Consider the following 19760-nt stretch of genomic DNA (forward strand, 5'->3'; position numbering starts at 1 on the left):
CAGGATTTGGTGATTTGTTGTACTATATAAGGAAAATGGGGGGAGAAGGGGTTAAGGCTGATGTCTAGGCTTTTGCTGTGGGAAACTAGATTGATGATTGTGTTGCCTACTAAACTAGAGAATACAAGGGAAGGAGCCTACTTGTGGAGGAAGACAGTGAGTTCAGGTTGGAGATGTTGAATTTGAGGTATCTTTGTGTTCAAATGTCCATTAGAGGCCAAGTGTCTACATAGGCCTAAAGCATGTAAGAAAAAGACTTGAGCTTCAGATAGAAATTTTGCAGCAGATAGATAGTAATTAAAATCATAGAAGTGGTTAAAATTTCCCAGTGAACATAGTATACAAAGAGAAAATGATTTAAGACCTGTCATTAGGAAGCCCGGCATGAAAGGATTGGCAGGAGATGAGCAATGCAGAAAGGAGCCGGAGACAAAGTGTCCAGGGAGGTGAGAGAAGAGCCAGGAGGGCAAGGTGTCATGAAGACCCAGGGAAGAGACCCTTTCATGGAGGGAGCAGGCAACAGTCTCGAATGCTGCAGGAACCGATGAGATCAGGACTGAAGAATGTCACTTAGGGACCCTGAGCAGAGCAGGAGAGGGAACAGAAGTCAGATGACAGTGTGTGAACCTGCAGGGAGGAAGGTGCTCTTTCACTTAGCGTGACTACAAGAGACGAGAGAAATGGGCCAGCAATAGGAGGAGCTGTGGGTTTGCAACAGTGGTTATTTGTTTGTTTTCTTGTCTTTTGAATGTAGGAGAGACTTGATCATGGATAATGTTTCCAGGTAGGAGCCACTTGATAGGGAGCAAAGATACATAATAGAAAATCAAATACAAAATATTCACTATCTTAAAAAAATCACAATTTAAAGATCTCTTAAGATGTAAAACATGGTGTTCTCTTTGAACACGTGATCCACCTATAAAATTGCCAATGGATTTACATACACTTAAGGATATGAGATAATTCCAAAGACATTCTTGAGGGAGTAAGTTAAAAAAAATCACACTGTGAAATATTATTTTTCAGTTATGGCAATTTCAACTGTTGTCCATATAGATCATACTCTTTAAATAATATATATCTTTGTATAGTTGGTGGTAGACGAAGCTTCTCCATGGAAGCTGGCTGGCAGAGGCGCTGGAGACCCAGAAGTCTTCGAATTTTTAGCCGACACAAATGCTTTAACGAACAAGGATTCTCTAAAAGGAATGGGAAAAACAAAGAGTGAAAACAGTATTAGCGGATTGACCTGTTAGATACAGACTGTTTCAGAGTAGTAATGGACATTGTCATTCTGGAAAAGTGTACACTTTTAGAAACTGGTGACTCTAAGCAAAATTCAGATGGTATTTAAACATTCTAGACCACTCCCCTAGAATGTAAGCTTCATGAGGGCTGAGATTTAGTCCATCTGTACCAAGAAGAAGAGTGTTCAGTACATACTCGGTATTCAACTAGAATGTCATGAATGAATGGGCTTGGTTTAAGAAAGCAAATGTTCACATCTCCTTCTCTTTACTTTTTAGAACTGAGTGTTCTGGAAATGTATCTCCTTACTTCCTCTCTCTTCGACCCATATTTCTGCGGAACGATTATCCAGAAAACTTCTGATGCAAATAATTCCATATCTCCATGATGCAATCTTAGATTTGTTTCCAGTGCCTGATGGCCGAACATTTTATATTTCCCCCCCAAAAACTAACATTTCTCAAATATGTGACTTTAGTCTTTATTTTCAGTTCTTACCTTGTTATCTGTATTGCAGTTACAATATCAATACAACACACCTGCAGTATGAAGGAGTGGGGGTGCTTGCTGCTAACCAAAAGGTTGGTGGAACAAGTCCACCCAGAGGTGACTCAGAAGAAAAGCCTGATGAGCTACTTCCAAAAAGTCAGCCATTGAAAACCCCGTGGAGCACAGTACTACTCTGACACACAAATGGAGCTGCCATGAGTTGGAACTGACTTGATGGCAACTATTTGTAGTTTGTTTTTAATGAAGGCATGAAAAGGCTTAGGTCATGGGCCCTGAACTCAGTTGGCTTTGGTTAAAATCCTGGCTCTGCCAGTTGTGTGTGAGCTTGGACAAGTTACCTAACCTCTGGGATCTCTGTATTCTCATCTTTGAAATGTGGATAAAAATGGGACCTACTTCATGGGTGGTTTGAAGATCGAATAAATTAATTCATATAAAAACCAACAAACCAAACCCACTGCCATTGAGTCGAGTATGACTCTTAGCGACCCTATAGGACAGAGTAGAACTGCCCCATACAGTTTCCAAGGAGGCCTGGTAGGTTTGAACTGCCTACCTTTTTGGTTAGCAGCCATAGCTCTTAACCACTACATCACCAGGGTTTCCAAATTCATGTAAAGTATTAGAAAAGTGCTTTGTACATTGTAACCACTCAATAAATGTTAACTACCACTCAATTGAAGGCAGAGAATACCAGAAGGATGTTTACCTGTGTTTTATTGACTATGCAAAGGCATTTGACTATGTGGATCATAACAAACTATGGATAACACTGTGAGGAATGGGAATTCCAGAACGCTTAATTGTGCTCATGAGGAACTTTTACATAGATCAAGAGGCAGTTGTTCAGACAGAACAAGGGGATACTGATTGGATTAAAGTCAGGAAAGGTGTGCGTCAGGGTTGTATTCTTTCACCATACCTATTTAGTCTGTATGCTGAACAAATAATACAGAAGCTGGACTATCTGAAGAAGAACGGGGCATCAGGATTGGAGGAAGACTCATTAACAACCTGCGTTATGCAGATGACACAACCTTGCTTGCTGAAAGTGAAGAGGACTTGAAGCACTTACTAATGAAGATCAAGGACCACAGCCTTCAGTATGGATTGCACCTCAACATAAAGAAAACAAAAATCCTTACAACTGGACCAATGAGCAACATCATGATAAATGGAGAAAAGATTGAAGTTGTCAAGGATTTCATTTTACTTGGATCCACCATCAACACCCATGGAAGTGGCAGTCAAGAATTCCAAAGATGCATTGCCTTGGGTAAATCTGCTGCAAAGGACCTCTCTAAAGTGTTGAAGAGCAAAGATGTCACCTTGAAGACTAAAGTGCACCTGACCCAAGCCATGGTATTTTCAATCACATCATATGCATGTGAAAGCTGCACAATGAATAAGGAAGACCAAAGAAGAGTTGATGCCTTTGAATTGTGGTCTTAGCAAAGAATGCTGAACATACCACAGACTGCCAAAAGAACGAACAAATCTGTCTTAGAAGAAGTACAGCCAGAATGCTCCTTAGAAGCAAGGATGGTGAGACTGTGTCTTACATACTTTGGACATGTTGTCAGGAGGGATCAGTCTCTGGAGAAGGACATCATGCTTGGCAAAGTACAGGGTCAGCGGAAAAGAGGAAGATCCTCAACAAGGTGGATTGACACAGTGGCTGCAACAATGGGCTCAAGCATAACAACGATTGTGGAGATGGCTCAGGACCAGGCAGTGATTCATTCTGTTGTACATAGGGTCGCTGTGAGTCGGAACTGACTCAACAGCACCTAACAACAACATCACTCAATTTTCAGTAATAAAAGTGGTCACATTTCTGTTATATTTGAAATTATCAACATTCACTGTCTGTTTTATTTATACGATGTTTTCCAAAGATGTTTGAGGCAAAGTTATTATTACCAAAATAGGCAGAATAAATCCATCTTTTAAAAAAATTACCATTTAAATTTCTTCTTCACTAATACACTGCCTTACATATATCTAGAGGAATCCTGACATCCGGTGGTTAGCCATGCTCATAGCAATCAGCTTACTTACACTGGGTATTTGCAATAATGTATGACTGAAATGGAATCCTGGGTGGTGCATTACCAAAAGGTTGGAGGGTTAAGTTCACCCAGAGGCACCTTGGAAGAAAAGCCTGGCAATCTACTTCTGGAAAAGCAGCCATTGAAAACTTTGGAACACAGCTCTGCTCTGACACACATGAGGTCATCGTGAGTCTGAACTGACTCCTTGGCAACTAGTTAATAATCCTTATGCTGATAATCTCTGTAGTCATTTTGGGTTGTCCAAATCTCGTTTGTTACTGGATTCCTCAGGAGATGGTCAGAGAAACAATATTGCCTGAGTTCTTGCATGTAGACAACTGATAATGGAAGTCAATTTTGCTGTATATGCATCCTTGGCTCACATTTTCTTTCCGTACCAAAAATTCAAACCCGCTGCCATCAAGTCGATTCCGACTCACAGTGACCCTACAGGACAGAGTAGAACTGCCCCATAGGGTTTCCAAGGAGCACCTGGTGTTTTGAACTGCCAACCTTCTGGTTAGCGGCCATAGCTCTCTCTTAACCACTATGCCACCAGGGTTTCCTTTCTTCCCTTGTGTGCTCTTCAGTATGTTACTCCATATTCTTTAGGCATAAAGCGTGTGGAAGACAAGTTTAATAATCATCTAATTTCCTGCCCTTGTATGTCACTTCCTTTTTGCCCACATGCCCAAAGTATGTGGGCAGAAATCTGTAGTTTCAAATCTTTCTTTTATATTACAGAAAGTTTTTCTTGATATACAGTTGTTTGCATTTGTTCTGTTCCCTTGAAGTGCTCTTCTGTTTCAGTAACTATATTATTCATATGTGGACCCTTCATTGTCTGTCTTCAACGTTTTTCACTATTTCTCAAATTCTTTTACCTGTTCTTTCATTTTTAAACTTTATTCCTTCTCATCTATTTTTCTTAAGGTACTATCTATTGCATCATTAATTCTTGTATTCATGCTAGTTTAGGCTTCATTTTTTAAATTATTTTTTTCTATTTACTTCTAATTCTTTCCTCATATCTGTTTCTTCATTTCTGACTTTTTCTAATTCTAATTTACATGGATCTTCATGTCTTATAGACATCCTGGTGGCACAGTGGTTAAGCACTTGGGTGCTAACCAAAAGGTCGGCGGTTCAAGTCCACCAGCTGCTCTGTGGGAGAAAGATGTGGCAGTCTGCTTCCGTAAAGACTACAGCCTTGGAAACTCTATGGGGCAGTTCTACTCTGCCCTGTGGGGTCGCTATGAGTTGGAATTGACTCGATGACAATGGCTTTTTTTTGTTGTTGTTTCATTTCTTATATCATTTTCCTTATGCCTTTTAGCTTGTTTTGAAATAGTTTTCAATTTTGAGGTATTCTGAGGGCATATCCTTCTAGTGTGCTCCCTGAGGTGTCCTGGTTGTACTTCCCACCCTCACGTTTATCTAGACCCTCTCTTGTCCCTGTCCTGCTTGATTCTGATTCCTCTCCCAGTGTGGGCCTCAGTCAGGAAAGACTGCCTCATCAGATCAGTTTCAAGAATTCATAGGTGGTGCAAACAGTTAAGCACTAGGCTGCTAACTGAAAGGTTCTTGGTTCAAACCCACCTGTTGGCTCCTTGGGGAAAAGGCCTGGCATCTGCTTTCATAAAGGTTACAGCCCAAAAATTTCTATGGGGCAGTTTTACACTGTCACATGGGATCACGATGAGTCAGAATCGACTCAACGGCATATAATAACAACAGGTTGTTTTGTAATTTTACTTAGCCTTAGTTTTTTACTTGTAGAAATGATAATATATAACTCTGCAAGTTGTGAGGATTTCATGACATGCTTTATATATACATTTCAGGTGTTTACATATAAACCCAAACCAAATCCAACTAGCTGCCATCTAGTCAGTTCTGACTCCTGGTGAACCCATGTGAATCAAAGTAGAACTGTGCTCCATATGGTTTTCATTGGCTGTGATCTTTCCAAAGTAGATTGCCAGGCCTTTCTTCTGAGGAACCTCTGGGGTAGATTTGAACCACCGACGTTTCAGTTAGTAGGTGAGTACTTAACCGCTTGTGCCACCTGGGGACTCCATTTTAACCATGTAATAAAAGGAGCCATAGTAGTGCAAATGGTTAAGTGCTCCACTGCTAACCCAAAGGTTGGCAGTTTGAACTTACCCAGCGGCTCTTTGGGAGAAAGACCTGGCGATCTGCTTCCATAAAGATTACAGCCAAGAAAACCCTATGGGGCAGTTCTACTTTGTCACACATGGGGTCGCTATGATTCAGAATTGACTGAACGGTGCCCAACAACAACCATGTAATAAAATAATATAAAAATATTAATAATTTAGTTTTGAAAATAGATAATTTATTGTTTTTTTAATGCTCTAGATATTATGCTAAGAACTTAAATGCATCTTCTCTTTGAATCTCCACAACAACCTTATGAGACAAATGGTCTCCCAGCCATCCTGTGCAACGGGAGAGACTAGGCAAACAAGGGTAAACCACTTGTTCAAGGTTACACAGCTGCTGTGACTATCTTGCTCTTTTTATAGGAAATAAAAAACACTCCTCCCAATGAAACAAAAATGATAAATTTGTTGCTTGTTTCTCTGAATCTATCAGCCCTGAAAGACATAGGCACCATGCAATCCAGCAATCCTACTTCCAGGCAAGACCAGAATTCCATTCCATCCTAGGCCTATCTGTTCCCACACCTCAGTCTCTAGGCTCACAATGTTAAATTGTTCATCAGATTTTCTAAGACTCCTGTTTTAGTAGTCGCAAGGTTCTGTTGTAGAACTCATTCCAGGGGAAAAGCCAGCTTACCTTCACATCTGCATCAAGATGAATTATCAGACTGCACAGCCAATCAAAGTCTCCATTCTCTCCACTAGCCTATGTTTCTTGCTACCATGGTCAAAATAGTCTAATTAAATGTATAAGACTCTGTGATTAAAACTAAGTGTTTAGATGAAAACCCACTATATCACTCATTTTTCCTTTACAGAACGTTATAACTAACAAATATGGTACTTGAGTCAGTTCAACCTTTCAGTATCATCTTCTTGTCTGTAAAACATATGTTGCTGAATTTGCGAAGAAGTTGCCTGATCCTAAAGAATAGGCTGTTGCAGTGTTCTGAGATCACACTCAAGGCCTACTTAGGTATATCAAGGGTGCCAGATGATTTAGAATGTCATGTAAAACTCTATGATGCCTCTTTATGTTCCATGAAATTAATGTCCAAATGGATTTTGAAAGTTCGTTTTTCCAAACTCATATTTTGAAACAGAAAACATCTTCAGCCTATGGCTTTTTTTCTAGTTTCTACTTTTTTTGGAGTAATTTAAGATGCATTTTTATTAAAACTTCTAAAGTTTGATCCACTTTTATGATTATAATTAAGAACTCTTGCCTAGAAAAAACAAAATGGCCTGTCTATAATATAAACCTTAGGTGGTAGGAATTTGTCAGTAAAGCCCTGAGAGAGAGCATGTCAAAAAGGACAATTTTAATTTCTTCCATTCACTCATTTACTCGATAGTATTTACTGAGTATTTACTGTTTCCTAGGCACCATGCCAGCCTGGAGAGTACAAAAAGAAACAAAACAGGTCCCTGCCCACATGGAGATTACAGTCTACTTGTTGTATGATATTACAGAAGTTAACTTTAAGAACATGAGTTCAAGTCAGAATGTTAATATAGTTTTACTCATATAAGAGTTGGAAAATATCAAGAAAAGCACAAAATTTGTATCTCACATTAGAGAAAGTATTAAAAATGATTTCCTTAAAAAATCAGATAATTCTGAAAATAAAGTAAATTAGCACTGAAAAATATTGAAGAAGGCATTAAGAAACTTCCCCCATAGACATATCTTAATAAAAATTTTGTGGGCAAAGCTTTTACCTAGTATTTGACGGATTTCTGGCCATTCTCTCTGTGCTTCTAGGGCAGACTTCAGCTTGGCACACAGAGGAACGTAATCCATGTAATCTAGTAATACGCGGACGACGCTGCCTACCAAGTGTTTCATCCATGGAACTGTAATAAACTCACAGAACTGAGAGAATTGGTGAAATTTAATTTAGGAATACCATATATGCATATCATATACAGAAATATTCAGTTTTGTCATAGAAAATTATTATCTTGGTTTTTTGGCAGGAAATGAAATATCCCTCCCCATGATGAATCAAAAATGAATTGCTTGCTTGTTTCTGTGAAACTCTCAGCCCTGAAGACGTGTGCATGGCTCTGATGTGATTACAGTAGACGTAACAGGGAAGACTCATGCTCCTTTCCATCTAACCCCAGTTTTCCACCAAATAAGCAGAAGCCATTAATTGCATCTATTTTCATATCCTTCTACATCTAGTTTATCAACGCCCCATTTCAAGAAAAATAAACATCTTTTTTGCCAAGCTTTGTTTATATTCCCATGTCATTGCAAACAAAAATTCCAGAGGAAAATGTAAAAGTTAGAGTTGATTTTTCCTTTTCTCGTAAACAAAAACAAACTAAAAACAACCAAACCTGTTTCCATTGAGTTGATTCCAACTCATTCTGACCCTTTAGGACAGGGCAGAACTGCCCCACAGAGTTTCCAAGGAGTAGCTGGTGGATTTGAACTGCTAACCTTTCAGTTAGCAGCCATACCTGGCTGTAACTCTTAACTACTGTGCCACCAGGTCTCCCTAAATGAGTGACACTTTATCAGAGTTAGGATGATGACCCAATATGAAGAAGAAAAGAATGTAGCTCACCGGGTTATCTTTGATGACGGAAGATGTCCATCCCGGCAGTACCTCTTCCTCTATCTCTGACCACACAAAAGAGTTTCCATAGATGTCCCCGTGCGTGCAGTCAAAGCACATCTCCACTTGGTAGCCATTGTTCAGCAATAGCCTGAGCATTGCCTCATCATTTAGGGCATACTGAATGGCACTGGGGAAACGAGTGTCATTCACGTGCATAAAATAACAATTGACATCAGCTCCGTGGGAGAGGAGCAGCCGGACAATTTCATGATTGTTGGCCCTCACTGCCACGAGAAGGGAGTTGAGGGGATCTAGGTTGGGGTCTGCACCTGCAGCCAGAAGGACTTCTGTGCATAGGATATCATTATTAGAAACGGCAAAATAGAGCGCAGTCTTCCTTCCATCGTCATAGCTCTCGGAAATGTGATCGGCAAGCAGAGTGTTGACATCAAAACCATTTTCAATGAGCAGTTGTAGGCACTGTACATTTTGTCCGTCTGCTGCTGAGTGAATTGGTGTTAGTCCACTCTTGCGGATTGCATTTTTGGATGTTACTGGGATAAGATATTTCAGAGCACTAAAAAAAAAGTTAAATATCCACATCGTGTGAAAAAAAAATTCAAGAAATTAAATAAACCATCTTTCTTACTATGCAAATGAATACAGTTTGTTTAGTATCCTTTGTATTTTCTAGATAATCTTCTACTAAAGCATTTAACCTTTGTCCATCAAGATAATATCATTTAGTTTAGTTTTGGTTTCGCTTCCCATTCTAAACTTTCCTGGGGGACATGCTGGGTCTTACATGTTTGGTCCTGGTATTGTGGCTCTTTAGGAACCCTTGCCATTTTTCAATTCTTCCCTAAACAATGTAATATTTATATGCCATCAATGCTAGTTAGTAAAGTGTGTGTGTATATATATATATATATAAGTAAGCCTGTGTGATGCCACAGGAGAATGCTTCATGATCTTGACCAACAGAATCACAGTCATAGGAAGGTAGAGCTGGAAATGACACTGGGCATCTTTGAGTTCAACTTCTTCATTTAATAGAAGAGCAATATGAAGTCCAGAGAGGTGAGGCGACTTTCCCGAAGCCACATAGTTAGATGTGGGGCAATGATTAGAATTTAGGCCTTTTGAATTCTCATTCGCTACTCCTCCTTAATTGATTCCTGAGCAATCTATCCTTTAATATTGCCATGCCCATCCTGTCTGCCTCCATATAACTTGCAATTTAATTATTAACTGAAAGGAGTCTTAATTAGTCCATTAACATTATATTAGACCCCTGGAGATAACTAACAGGGGTTTATGCTTCTAAGTACGTGTGATAAATAGTTGTGAATTTCACACTTGACTGACCAGCTAATCATGTATAAGCACCACAAGCAAGGATAACTTGATCTCTGGTGCCTAATTCAGAGCTACCATGTGTAAATTTATGAACACTGGGAACAAATCCAGGTAAACTTTAACAACATGTCACGTAGCATCAATTATTGGCCACTTACCCAACTAAGTGGCTACTAAAAGTGATAATGTCTATTTCAAAGATTCTGAACTTGTGAAATATATTTAATTGCCTAAAGTCATCATGGTGGGTAATTTAATATCATGACACTAGCCTTCTACTGACGTGTTGGTTGTGGCACATTTTGAGATTTAAAAATGTATCCAACCATTTTTATAAAGAAATCTAAACTTACAATGAAACTTGTCTACTCAAAGATATATCTGACACTTTACTATAATAACCTGAAGTTTTTAATAAGCAATTGGAGTAAAACTGATAGTATTGTCACCAGTTTTAATCCTTAGCCACAGGGCAAATTTTTTTGAAACCCCTTAGTCTTTTGTTGAGCACATTCTTAACAAAGAGGCACTCTTGGGGCAGCGGTGGTGGTGGTGGTGGAGCTTATACAGAATTCACGCTTTATAACTTAACTTCCTTATAAAAATGATTCTCTTTTCATTCTAAAAGTAGTATATGATCCTCATGGACATTTTATAAAGGATAAGAAGATAAAAAGGAGGTGAAAAATCAGATGAGTTCTAAATATCTAAATACCGCCATTGTGAATATTTTGGATTTCGGAGGCTATTATAGAGAGACTTGTGATTATCCTGCATATCTCATCTTGCATTTTTATCTTAAAATCATTGCCCTGATTTACTACTCACAGATAATGTCCCTCGTAGGCAGCTCGGTGTATAGGGAGATGTCCCGCTCTGTTAGGTACATTTCCACTTCCCCCATATTCCAGCAGGAGGGAAATGCAATCTGGATTGCCCCCTCCTGCAGCCTCAAACAACACTGACGCTCCATCATCCGCCAAGGCAAATACATCACCACCTAGCAAGAGAACACATGTGGCATAACGATAACTGGACAAATTGTCAAGATGAAGCCAGTTGCCATCGAGATGATTTTGACTGAAAAACCAAAAAACAAACAAACTCGTTGTCATCGAGTCGATTCTGACTCATAGCAACCCTACAGGACAGAGTAGAACTGTCCCATAGGATTTCCAGACTGCCTGGTGGATTTGAACTGCTGACCTTTTTATTAGCAGCCGTAGCTCTTAACCACTATACCACCAGGGTTTCTGATGCCGACTTAGGGTGACCCCATACGTGTAAGGGTAGAACTATGCTCCACAGTGTTTTCAGTGGTTGATTTTTCAGCAGTAGATCACCAGGCCTTTCTTTCGAGGTGCCTCTGGGGAGTAATGAGGGATAAACCCAGAAAAACAATTCAGGGTAATGGTGTGGGGACCTGTACATGATTCAGTGGGCAGTAGGAAGCCACTGAGGAGTTTTTGAACAGTTTTATTGTAGCTGTCCCTGAGTGCACAGTACTGAGTTGTAGGATGTCATATGGATTCTCTGATGATAAGACCAGAAACCCGGAGAAAGGTTAAGAAACAACTGCACTAGTTCAGGGAAGATGCGAGAAAGGCGGGGGGGATTGCAAAGGTGGGGACGGGTGAGGGAGAAGCTATAGGACTTGGCAAATGACTGAATATAGGAAAGAATGTGATGGAGGTATTAGAGAAAACCCAAGGTTTTAGTCTTGGTTGAGAGAAATTACTACATAGGAAGTGGGAACAGAGGAGGAATTTTGTTTAGAAGATGAGTGTGAGATCCTGGTGAACCACCTTTGTGAAAATTGGCTGTTTGTAGAGACTGTGATCAGGGTTAGGCATTGGATATTACTTAATTACGTTGTGGAACAGGGGTCTAGAAAGAGGGCTGTATACTAAAGCCTGATGCCCACTTACATTAGGGGAGGAAGAAGAGTCACCGAGGAGGGAGAAAAGGAGAGTCAGAGAGGGAGGAGAACAGTCAGAAAGGTGTAATCCTTTTCACACACCTTTGTGGATTAGGTGCTCTAACACATCGCAGTGGCCATACTCGGCAGCAACGCCTAAGGGTGTGACTCCGAATCCGTCTCTCAGGTGGACATTTCCCCCGTGGCTTAGCAGCAGAGCTATGATGTCTTCGCGACCCTGTTTGGCTGCTTCATGCATTGCTGACCATCGCTTGACACAGGGCTGGTCAAGGCTAGTGTTGTGTTTAATCAGAGCAGATACCATGTCGTAGGAGCCCTTTTTTATAGCTGGAAAATGAGTTTAAAAAGAATTGTCAACAGCAGGCCTAATAACATGAATCCCTGAAACGGTATTAATCTAATTACCAAGTCTAATGTCAAGGTAGATAATAGCTCTTCTTTTTACCTCTATAAGGCCTATCCTTTTATTTCTCGTACCCAAATTTCTATTGTGGGGTGTAAGTACACAAGCTGATACTGCCTCTTCTTTAAGACCCTGAAGAGGGGTTTAAGGGTTCCACGAAAAATAGTACCCATCACTAGCACAGGATATTGTGTGTACCCTTTTTAAGCTTCAATTTCTTCAGCAACAAAATGGAAACCATAGCCATGGTAAGATTGCATAAATTAAATAATGTATGTAAAATGCTTAGTATGGCACCTAGTACATCATAGGAGCTCAGTAAGTGGTAACAAATTTCATTAATACCATTTCATCACTTCAGTGTCCTGTAGATGCATTTTCACCCCCAGAAACAGGGTTTTGTTTTGTTTTCCCGCCAAAGATGACCCACCCACTGCTGTCCAGTCCAACTTACAGCGACCCCACAGGGCTTCCAAGGCTGTAAATCTCTACGGAAGCAGACTGCCACATCTTTCTCCTGCAGAGCCACTGGTGGTTTCGAACCATCCACCTTTCTGTTAGCAGTCAATTGCTTTAACCACCACGCCACCAGGGCTCCTTACCAAAGATGACAGTCAGTATTAAATAGGCTTCTCTTTTCCATACATTTAGTGGAGGATCACCAACAGGACTGTTTAGAATCTAGGTAGGTCATGTTTTTCTAAATGGGTGAAGTGTGTGACAGTTAGGAGTTAAGGGGTTCACCAAATCAGATGTCTCTCTCCGCATCTGCTTGTATCGAATAGCTGAAATTACACTCTGAAAAGTTTTATTTCCTTTGGATTATTAAAAAATTGTCAGTTCTAACACATTTTTCTTATCAATAAGAAAAAAATCTTAATAAGAAACAGCAGGGTGAGTGAGTGCTATTCCCTGTAAATGGAGTTAACATAGTTTCTTTCTCTTCTCTTCTTACATTCAGTTAGTAAGTTCTTGCTGTGCAGTTCAAACTCACCCAGTGGCTCCATGGGAGAAAGATCTGTCACTCTGATTACAGCTAGAAAGCTCTATGGGGCAGTTCTAGTCTGTGTACGGGGTTGCTATGAGTCAAAAATCAACTCGACAACACCTAATAATAACGACAACACATAAAATGCACTGTGTTAGGCACCATGGACAACAGGGAAAAGACAGAGTTGGCTCTCACTTGTGGTGAAGCCTGGGCTGTCTTCTGTCTAAAGAGACTCATAGTCTGGGCCTTTGCTGAGAAAGGTAGGTGGAGATGTGAGGCCTCGTAGAATATCCTGGGCCGCCAGGAGGCCGAAGGCCGAAAGGCTAAGGCCAAGGTGAGGGGAGAGCTCCAAAAGTCATACTAGGAGGATGAAGACAAACTTTGCCTACTTCATTTGAAAGCAAGCAAGCCGTCACTGCAGCGGGATTTCAGTTTTTCTCTTGCTCATGGTCTAAAGCAGAGTCTAGTGACAAATGAGGTTCTCTGAATTGTCCAGCTGCCACTGGCAGCTCTAATTGCGGGGAATTACCTCATCCTAGCTGGTGCTGGGGAGGAACAAACATTAAGCAAGTTAAACGAACCAAAGGAATGTGTCCTCATGTATCTTCTTGTTCTGATTGCATTTTTTCTGATTAGAAAAATGCATTAAAGGGGAGTATTAAAGAGGGGAGAGATAATAAAATCATAGCCTGAGCATTCCTACTTCTTTTTTTTGACTCAGAGAATGTGTTGATGAGGTATTAGTCTTTCATAATGAACATAACAACATATAGAGGCAGTCTTCAACTTAATTTTGTTTTAAAACCAAAACTTCACTTGTAATTTAATTTGGGGGACTAAGAATAGATTTCTCACAGAAATAATAAAGTATATGGTGAAGAACCCCACCCAAGCTAACCCACAAAGACATTCTTAACAAAGAAATGGCTGAAATAGTGAAAATTAGTAGGTATAGTACTGGTGTAACATAACTAATAAAACACAAAACAAACAAAAAAACCGAATTCACTTTCTTAAGTAAAAAAAAGCATATATCTTTAATACTAATGCTTAAAAAAAATCAGGCTTAAGCTTAAGAGTTCAAGGAATTAGAAAAATTTGCACAGATTCTAGGTACTTTTGAACACTTTAGAGTCAGATGACACATTCCTTTTTAAGTTACTGTCACTTTCTTTCTTTTGATAGATGTGCTTTGTTGATGTAATTTACTTATTGTCAGCTATGAGTTGGATTATTTCCTGACTCATAAAACATAAATAGAGAAGAAAGCTTTTTCCACGGTTTCTTGACAAGGACTGGAAAATTGAAAGAGGAGATGGGGATGAAGAAGGTGTGTATTGATTTGTGAAAAAGAAAATGTCTGAAGTCAAATGAACTGAGCTATAAATGGTGGAAGGTCATGGGTAATGGAAGGCAATGGAACCAAGATGTTGTGCCAACCGTCCCCTGGGCTTCCTCCTACTGTGGCCCACTGTCCGGAATAATCTCGGGGCTATCCAACTAGAGAAAGGTGACACCAGCTCCCTGGGGTGGGTAGACAGGGAATTCGAGGGCAAAAACCCTTAAGAAGTGTCAGATCGTCACAAATCAGATTAACTACCACTCAGACAATGTCTGTGTAACATAACTGTAATATATCACAGTACTGTAAATAAAGGCCAGGCCCAGATGGCAAATGGAGAAGGGAGTCCTGGAGGAACCAAAAGTCACTTTTTTTTTTTGCCATCTAAGGCACTTTTTTTAAAGCACTGGCCTCATAAAATTCCTATTTTGGGTCTCTCCTGGCTAGTTATACTCTATACTTTGATGCTGAAGAATGTAATTATTTTTCACATTTGACCTTTTTGTGTGATGGGACAAATAAATCATAGGACAGGTGAGGTGGGGCTTGGAGAGGGGCTCAGGGCTTGGAAAGAGATGAGGTCTTATAATTCCAGCCAATATACAGTGGTTTCTAATAAATACAGAATATTTATTATTTATCTCAAATGATCACAGTTCTAGAAAAAAGGTCATTTACCAATCAGAAGGGGCGTCTCTCCTTTGTCATTGTTGGTGTCGGGCCACACTCCCTTTTCTAGTAAAGTTCTTACGTTTTCCACCAGACCAGCTTTGACTGCCAAAGTCAAGGGTGTTTCTCCATCATGGGTCTTGAACTCCCAGAGTGTCTTATAGGATGCTGAGACATGAGAGCATTGTGTTGAAAAGTTAAAAGTTTTACTTAAAGCATATCACACAGATCAGAATAAACCAGTATTATATATATTTGACTAAATAATCAATTGATAGAAAAGAGAAGACTAAAAGGAGATCTGATTAACGTTTACCCAATGATGTTGAGTCTAAGTAGATGAATGTGGATTTGCTCATCAAATTGACAGCTAGAAAACTAACAACTGTGTTCCAAGGTTTTTTGTTTGTTTGTTTGCTTGCTTGCTAACTGTCATTACCAAATATCTACCATCTACTAGAACACAGAACTAGGGAGCAACAGTGAAAGTTGAAATATAGGGTAGTGTTTTTTTTTTTTTTTTTTAGGGTAGTGTTTTATAAATGGAGCATCAAAATTATTATTAATGCTTATCACTGGATTGATTTATCACAATATTAGTTAATGTTTACATTAGGTAAAAATAATGTACTATAAGGGCAAACATTTTAAGTATCCTCAAGCTATATAATAATCTTGTGAAATTTATTATCTCAAGATACAGTTCAGGATGAAAAATTAAAAACTGGCTTCCAAAAGAAGAAAGCTTTACATTCAAATCAATGAATCCATGATATGCACCAACCGTTACTGTTTTTCTGGCAATAACCATAGCTTCCCACCAACCCAAGTCACGGTCGTAGACAGAAGGTTGCAAAGGGTGAACTCTGAACCTGACCAAATCTGCTAATTTTGTAATCCGAATTTAAGACACGGGTACTGCCAAATAATCTTTCTCTGATTTCTTTCTTTCTTTTTTGCTTTTTATGTTCATTAGGGACATTCACAGTTCTGCATTCTTGCTCCAGTTTGGTCAAAGAGTTTTTATGTTCCCTTACCATCCAGAACAATTTCAAGTATTTGTTGAATGGGTTGAACAACAGCTTCATGCAATGGAAACCATCCTTTTTCATCAGCTTCATCCAATGCATATTTATATTTCACATAGTCCTGCAGCTCAAGAATGTGACCTAAATTAAACACAGGAGCAGATAACAAATATCTGCCTTGGCAGGGTGGAATCTCTAGTCCATTCCACGGTAGACAATACACCCATTTACCTTGTCTTATGGCCTTCACAACTCTTCTGTTTTGGTCACTTAGGGGTACGAATCTACCAGAGAAGGAAAAATAAGCCAGATTTATACTACTTATACTTCAAAGAACTGAAAATTTTAATTTATATCGAGTTTTTGTACATATTTATAATCAAGATCTATAGGACATGCACAAAGTTTATTTACTTTAAAATGTAAATGTCTAGAAGTCAGATCCAGAATATATTTATGATACACTGAAACTAGGAACATTAAAAAAAAAAATTAGTGAAGATTTAAAATACATAAGATTACAACCCTGTGTCTTAGGTTAGTTCTAAGCAATGAAAAAGGAATAAACAATTGGAATTGCAGTGAGAAGACCTGGGTTTGGGGTTTTGTGGTCCTGGGGCAGGATTAACCTTCCTGGATGGTGCTCTCCTCATCTGTGAAATGATGGGAGTAAACAGGAAGATCTCTAAGACTTCTTCAAACTTTAAAAAACTCCATGTTCAATAAATGTTTTTTGCTTTGAACTTAATAATTGCTAATTAGTCACTTACTTGGAACCTTATGGTCCACACTGCAGATTAGAGTCTTTAAATAGATGATCCACAAGTAAAAACTCCCAAACGTCCAATCACTGTCCCAGAAGGTTGTGATTTAAACCCTCATGGCCTTCTCTGGTGTGTATGTGTGTTTATTCAATGGAGACAAGGTATTTCATAACAATTTTATTTAACTCTAGAGTCCTCGGGTAATGCAAATGGTTAATTTGCCCGGCTGCTAACCAAAAGATTGGTGGGTTGAGTCTGCCCAGAGGCTCCTCAGAAGAAATGCCTAATAACCTACTTTCAAAAAAAGCAGCCATTGAGAACCTTACGGGGCACAGTTCTGCTCTGACATAAATGAGGTCGCCATGAGTCGGATTCAACCTGACAGTAACTGGTTTAACCGGTTTTATTTAACTCTATTAAAAGCAGAGACATCTACTAGCATTCTAGGATCATTAATGCTTTCCTGGAAATTCTAAGGTTCTAGAATCCGCTGGAGATAAGGGAAAGACTTAAAAACCAAGAAATTTAAATGTAATATATCTATTTTAAAAAAATACTGAATCTATACAAAAACACTACTAAATTTCAGAATACAGGATTCTAAATAAATGTACCAAACCAAAAAAAACCAAACCCAGTGCCGTCAAGTCGATTCTGACTCATAGCGACCCTACAGGACAGAGGAGAACTGCCCCATAGAGTTTCCAAGGAGCGCCTGGCGGATTCGAACTACTGACCCTTTGGTTAGCAGCCATAGCATTTAACCACTACACCACCAGGGTTTCCATAGAATGTACAGGTAAACTAAAATTCATATTGGTCAGAAGTATAATGTGTATTGTTCAAAACGGAAACTTCTGGAGTTTTAGATTCAACAGCTCCTGCTAACATAGAACATCAATTTTATGTTTATTTACCTCCATCTTAGGAGCCTTGGTCGTATAGTGGTTAAGAGCTCAGCTGCTAACCAAGAACATCGGCAGTTCAAATCCACCAGCTGCTTCTTGGAAACCCTAGGGGCAGTTCTACTCTGTCCTATTCGCTAAGAGTTGGAATTGACTTAATGGCAATAAGTTTGCTTTTGTTTTTGGTATCATCTCGATTTTTTTTTTTAGATAGTAAGTAAGTAAATAAATTGTGGTTTACATGTTACTTCATTGTATATAATAAAAAACCCACAGTTCTCCCATTCATTGAATTTAAGGGGTGGTTAAGGTGGATTAGCACGCTTTTCCACATTTTAAAGATGCGAAAATGAAATCCGTAACATATAAAGGGTTACCTGAGTCAGTAGCAGAATGTGCTCTAGAATGTACAGACCTCTGTCTATCCATTTAGTTGTATTAACTATACTGGCAAATTTGTCCAAACTGCCCATTGTCTTTTTTGATTCCATATTAATTTACAAAATAGGCAACCCTATGCAATCACAAAGTCAACTAGGAATTTCCCGTTTAGGTTGTTTTCGTTTTCCACAAGATGGTGATTTGTGGAAGAACAGATTGTAAAGCCTAGGCACAGTGGCCACTGTAAAAAGCTGTTAGACTCCCTGCTAGAAAAGAAGGGTAAGCATTTTCCTAAAGGGAAAGTCAGCAAATATTGTTCATTGTATCTTACAACAAAATGAATGTCATAAAGACATTTTGTGGAGAATAGTCCATTTCGACGTTACCTTTCAGGATAACATGTGGTCTTGCTGGCTTCAATGGACTCTTGAATACTGAGCTGAATATCATAACTTGTAAGATGGTCTTCATCAGACTCATCATTGGTATCCATGTCTGGATGTAATTTTGAAAGAGGCAATTTTTATAATCAGCAAATGACACAGATCAGCAAATAGGGTTAATGTGAAGGATACAAAATAAAAAATAAAATTCATTCATCTTTCCCCATTTAATAAATATAAATGCAGTTAACATTTTAAGTCATATTTTATATAACCAAAAAAATTAAAAAAAAAAAAAAAACCACTGCCATTGAGTCAATTCTGACTGGTAGTGACCCCATGCGACAGAGTAGAACTACCCCATAGGGTTTTCTCTGCTGTAATCTTTACAGAAGCAGATTGTCAGGCCTTTGTCCTATGGCAAGGCTGGGTGGACCCCAACTGCCAGAGTTTAAGTTAGTAGTTGAGTGCAAACCCTGTGTGCCACCCAGGGAATATTTTATATAAGGCCCATTTTATTAAGTTACCATGTTCCAGCTTTTGAAACCTTTAATTACCTATCCTTTGGGTCTCTGCATTTTCTACTTTTTGACATTCTTTTCAGTAAGGGCTGTAGTTTGGGCTTATAAAAATTCACTTTTTTGCATGCTTCTGACAAACTAATTTTGCCCCATCAGTCTCAGACACTGTTGTACAAAGCACATTAGAAACTTAAAACCCAAATCAAGAAGGAGTAAGATAGTGGCAATATTAGAGAACAGTTGTCTCAGTTATCTAGTGCTGCTATAACAGAAGTACCACAAGTGGAGGGCTTTAACAAAGATAAATTTATTCTTTCACAGTCTAGGAGGCTAGAAGTTTGAATTCAGGGCGTCAGCTCCAGGGTAAGGCTTTCTCTCTCTGTCAGCTCTGGAGGAAGGTCATTGTCATCCATCTTCCCTTGGTCTAGGAGCTTCTCAGTGAAAGGACCCCAGGTCCAAAGGACACACTATGCTCTTGGTGCTTCTTTCGTGGTGGTATGA

The 19760-nt window shown here is 39.2% G+C and overlaps 1 protein-coding gene across 1 annotated transcript; it reads right to left on the reverse strand.

Moving 5' to 3' along the window:
* Nucleotides 1–1029: 1029 nt before the first annotated feature.
* On the reverse strand, nt 1030–18848 carry ASB15 (ankyrin repeat and SOCS box containing 15). The gene is made up of 9 exons (XM_049893135.1): nt 18742–18848; nt 16537–16589; nt 16315–16446; nt 15287–15445; nt 11954–12199; nt 10762–10933; nt 8581–9151; nt 7724–7877; nt 1030–1202 (listed from the first exon to the last, which is right to left on the reverse strand). Exons 1-9 carry the CDS (start codon nt 18846–18848, stop codon nt 1030–1032), a joined length of 1767 nt encoding a protein of 588 aa, XP_049749092.1.
* Between the last annotated feature and the right edge of the window lie 912 nt (nt 18849–19760).

This window comes from Elephas maximus, chromosome 8 (genome assembly GCF_024166365.1).
Source record: "Elephas maximus indicus isolate mEleMax1 chromosome 8, mEleMax1 primary haplotype, whole genome shotgun sequence".
In the NCBI taxonomy this organism is placed as follows: domain Eukaryota; kingdom Metazoa; phylum Chordata; class Mammalia; order Proboscidea; family Elephantidae; genus Elephas; species Elephas maximus.

Excerpts from the sequence above, each read along its gene's own strand:
- ASB15 (XM_049893135.1), bottom strand. The coding sequence starts at position 18,848 with ATGGATACCAATGATGAGTCTGATGAAGACCATCTTACAAGTTATGAT. Across the intron at positions 10,934-11,953 it reads AGAGCACCTAATCCACAAAG|GTGGTGATGTATTTGCCTTG; the intron begins GTGTGTGAAAAG and ends TTCTCTTGCTAG. Across the intron at positions 9,152-10,761 it reads GCCTACGAGGGACATTATCT|TGCTCTGAAATATCTTATCC; the intron begins GTGAGTAGTAAA and ends CTTTTTTTTTAG.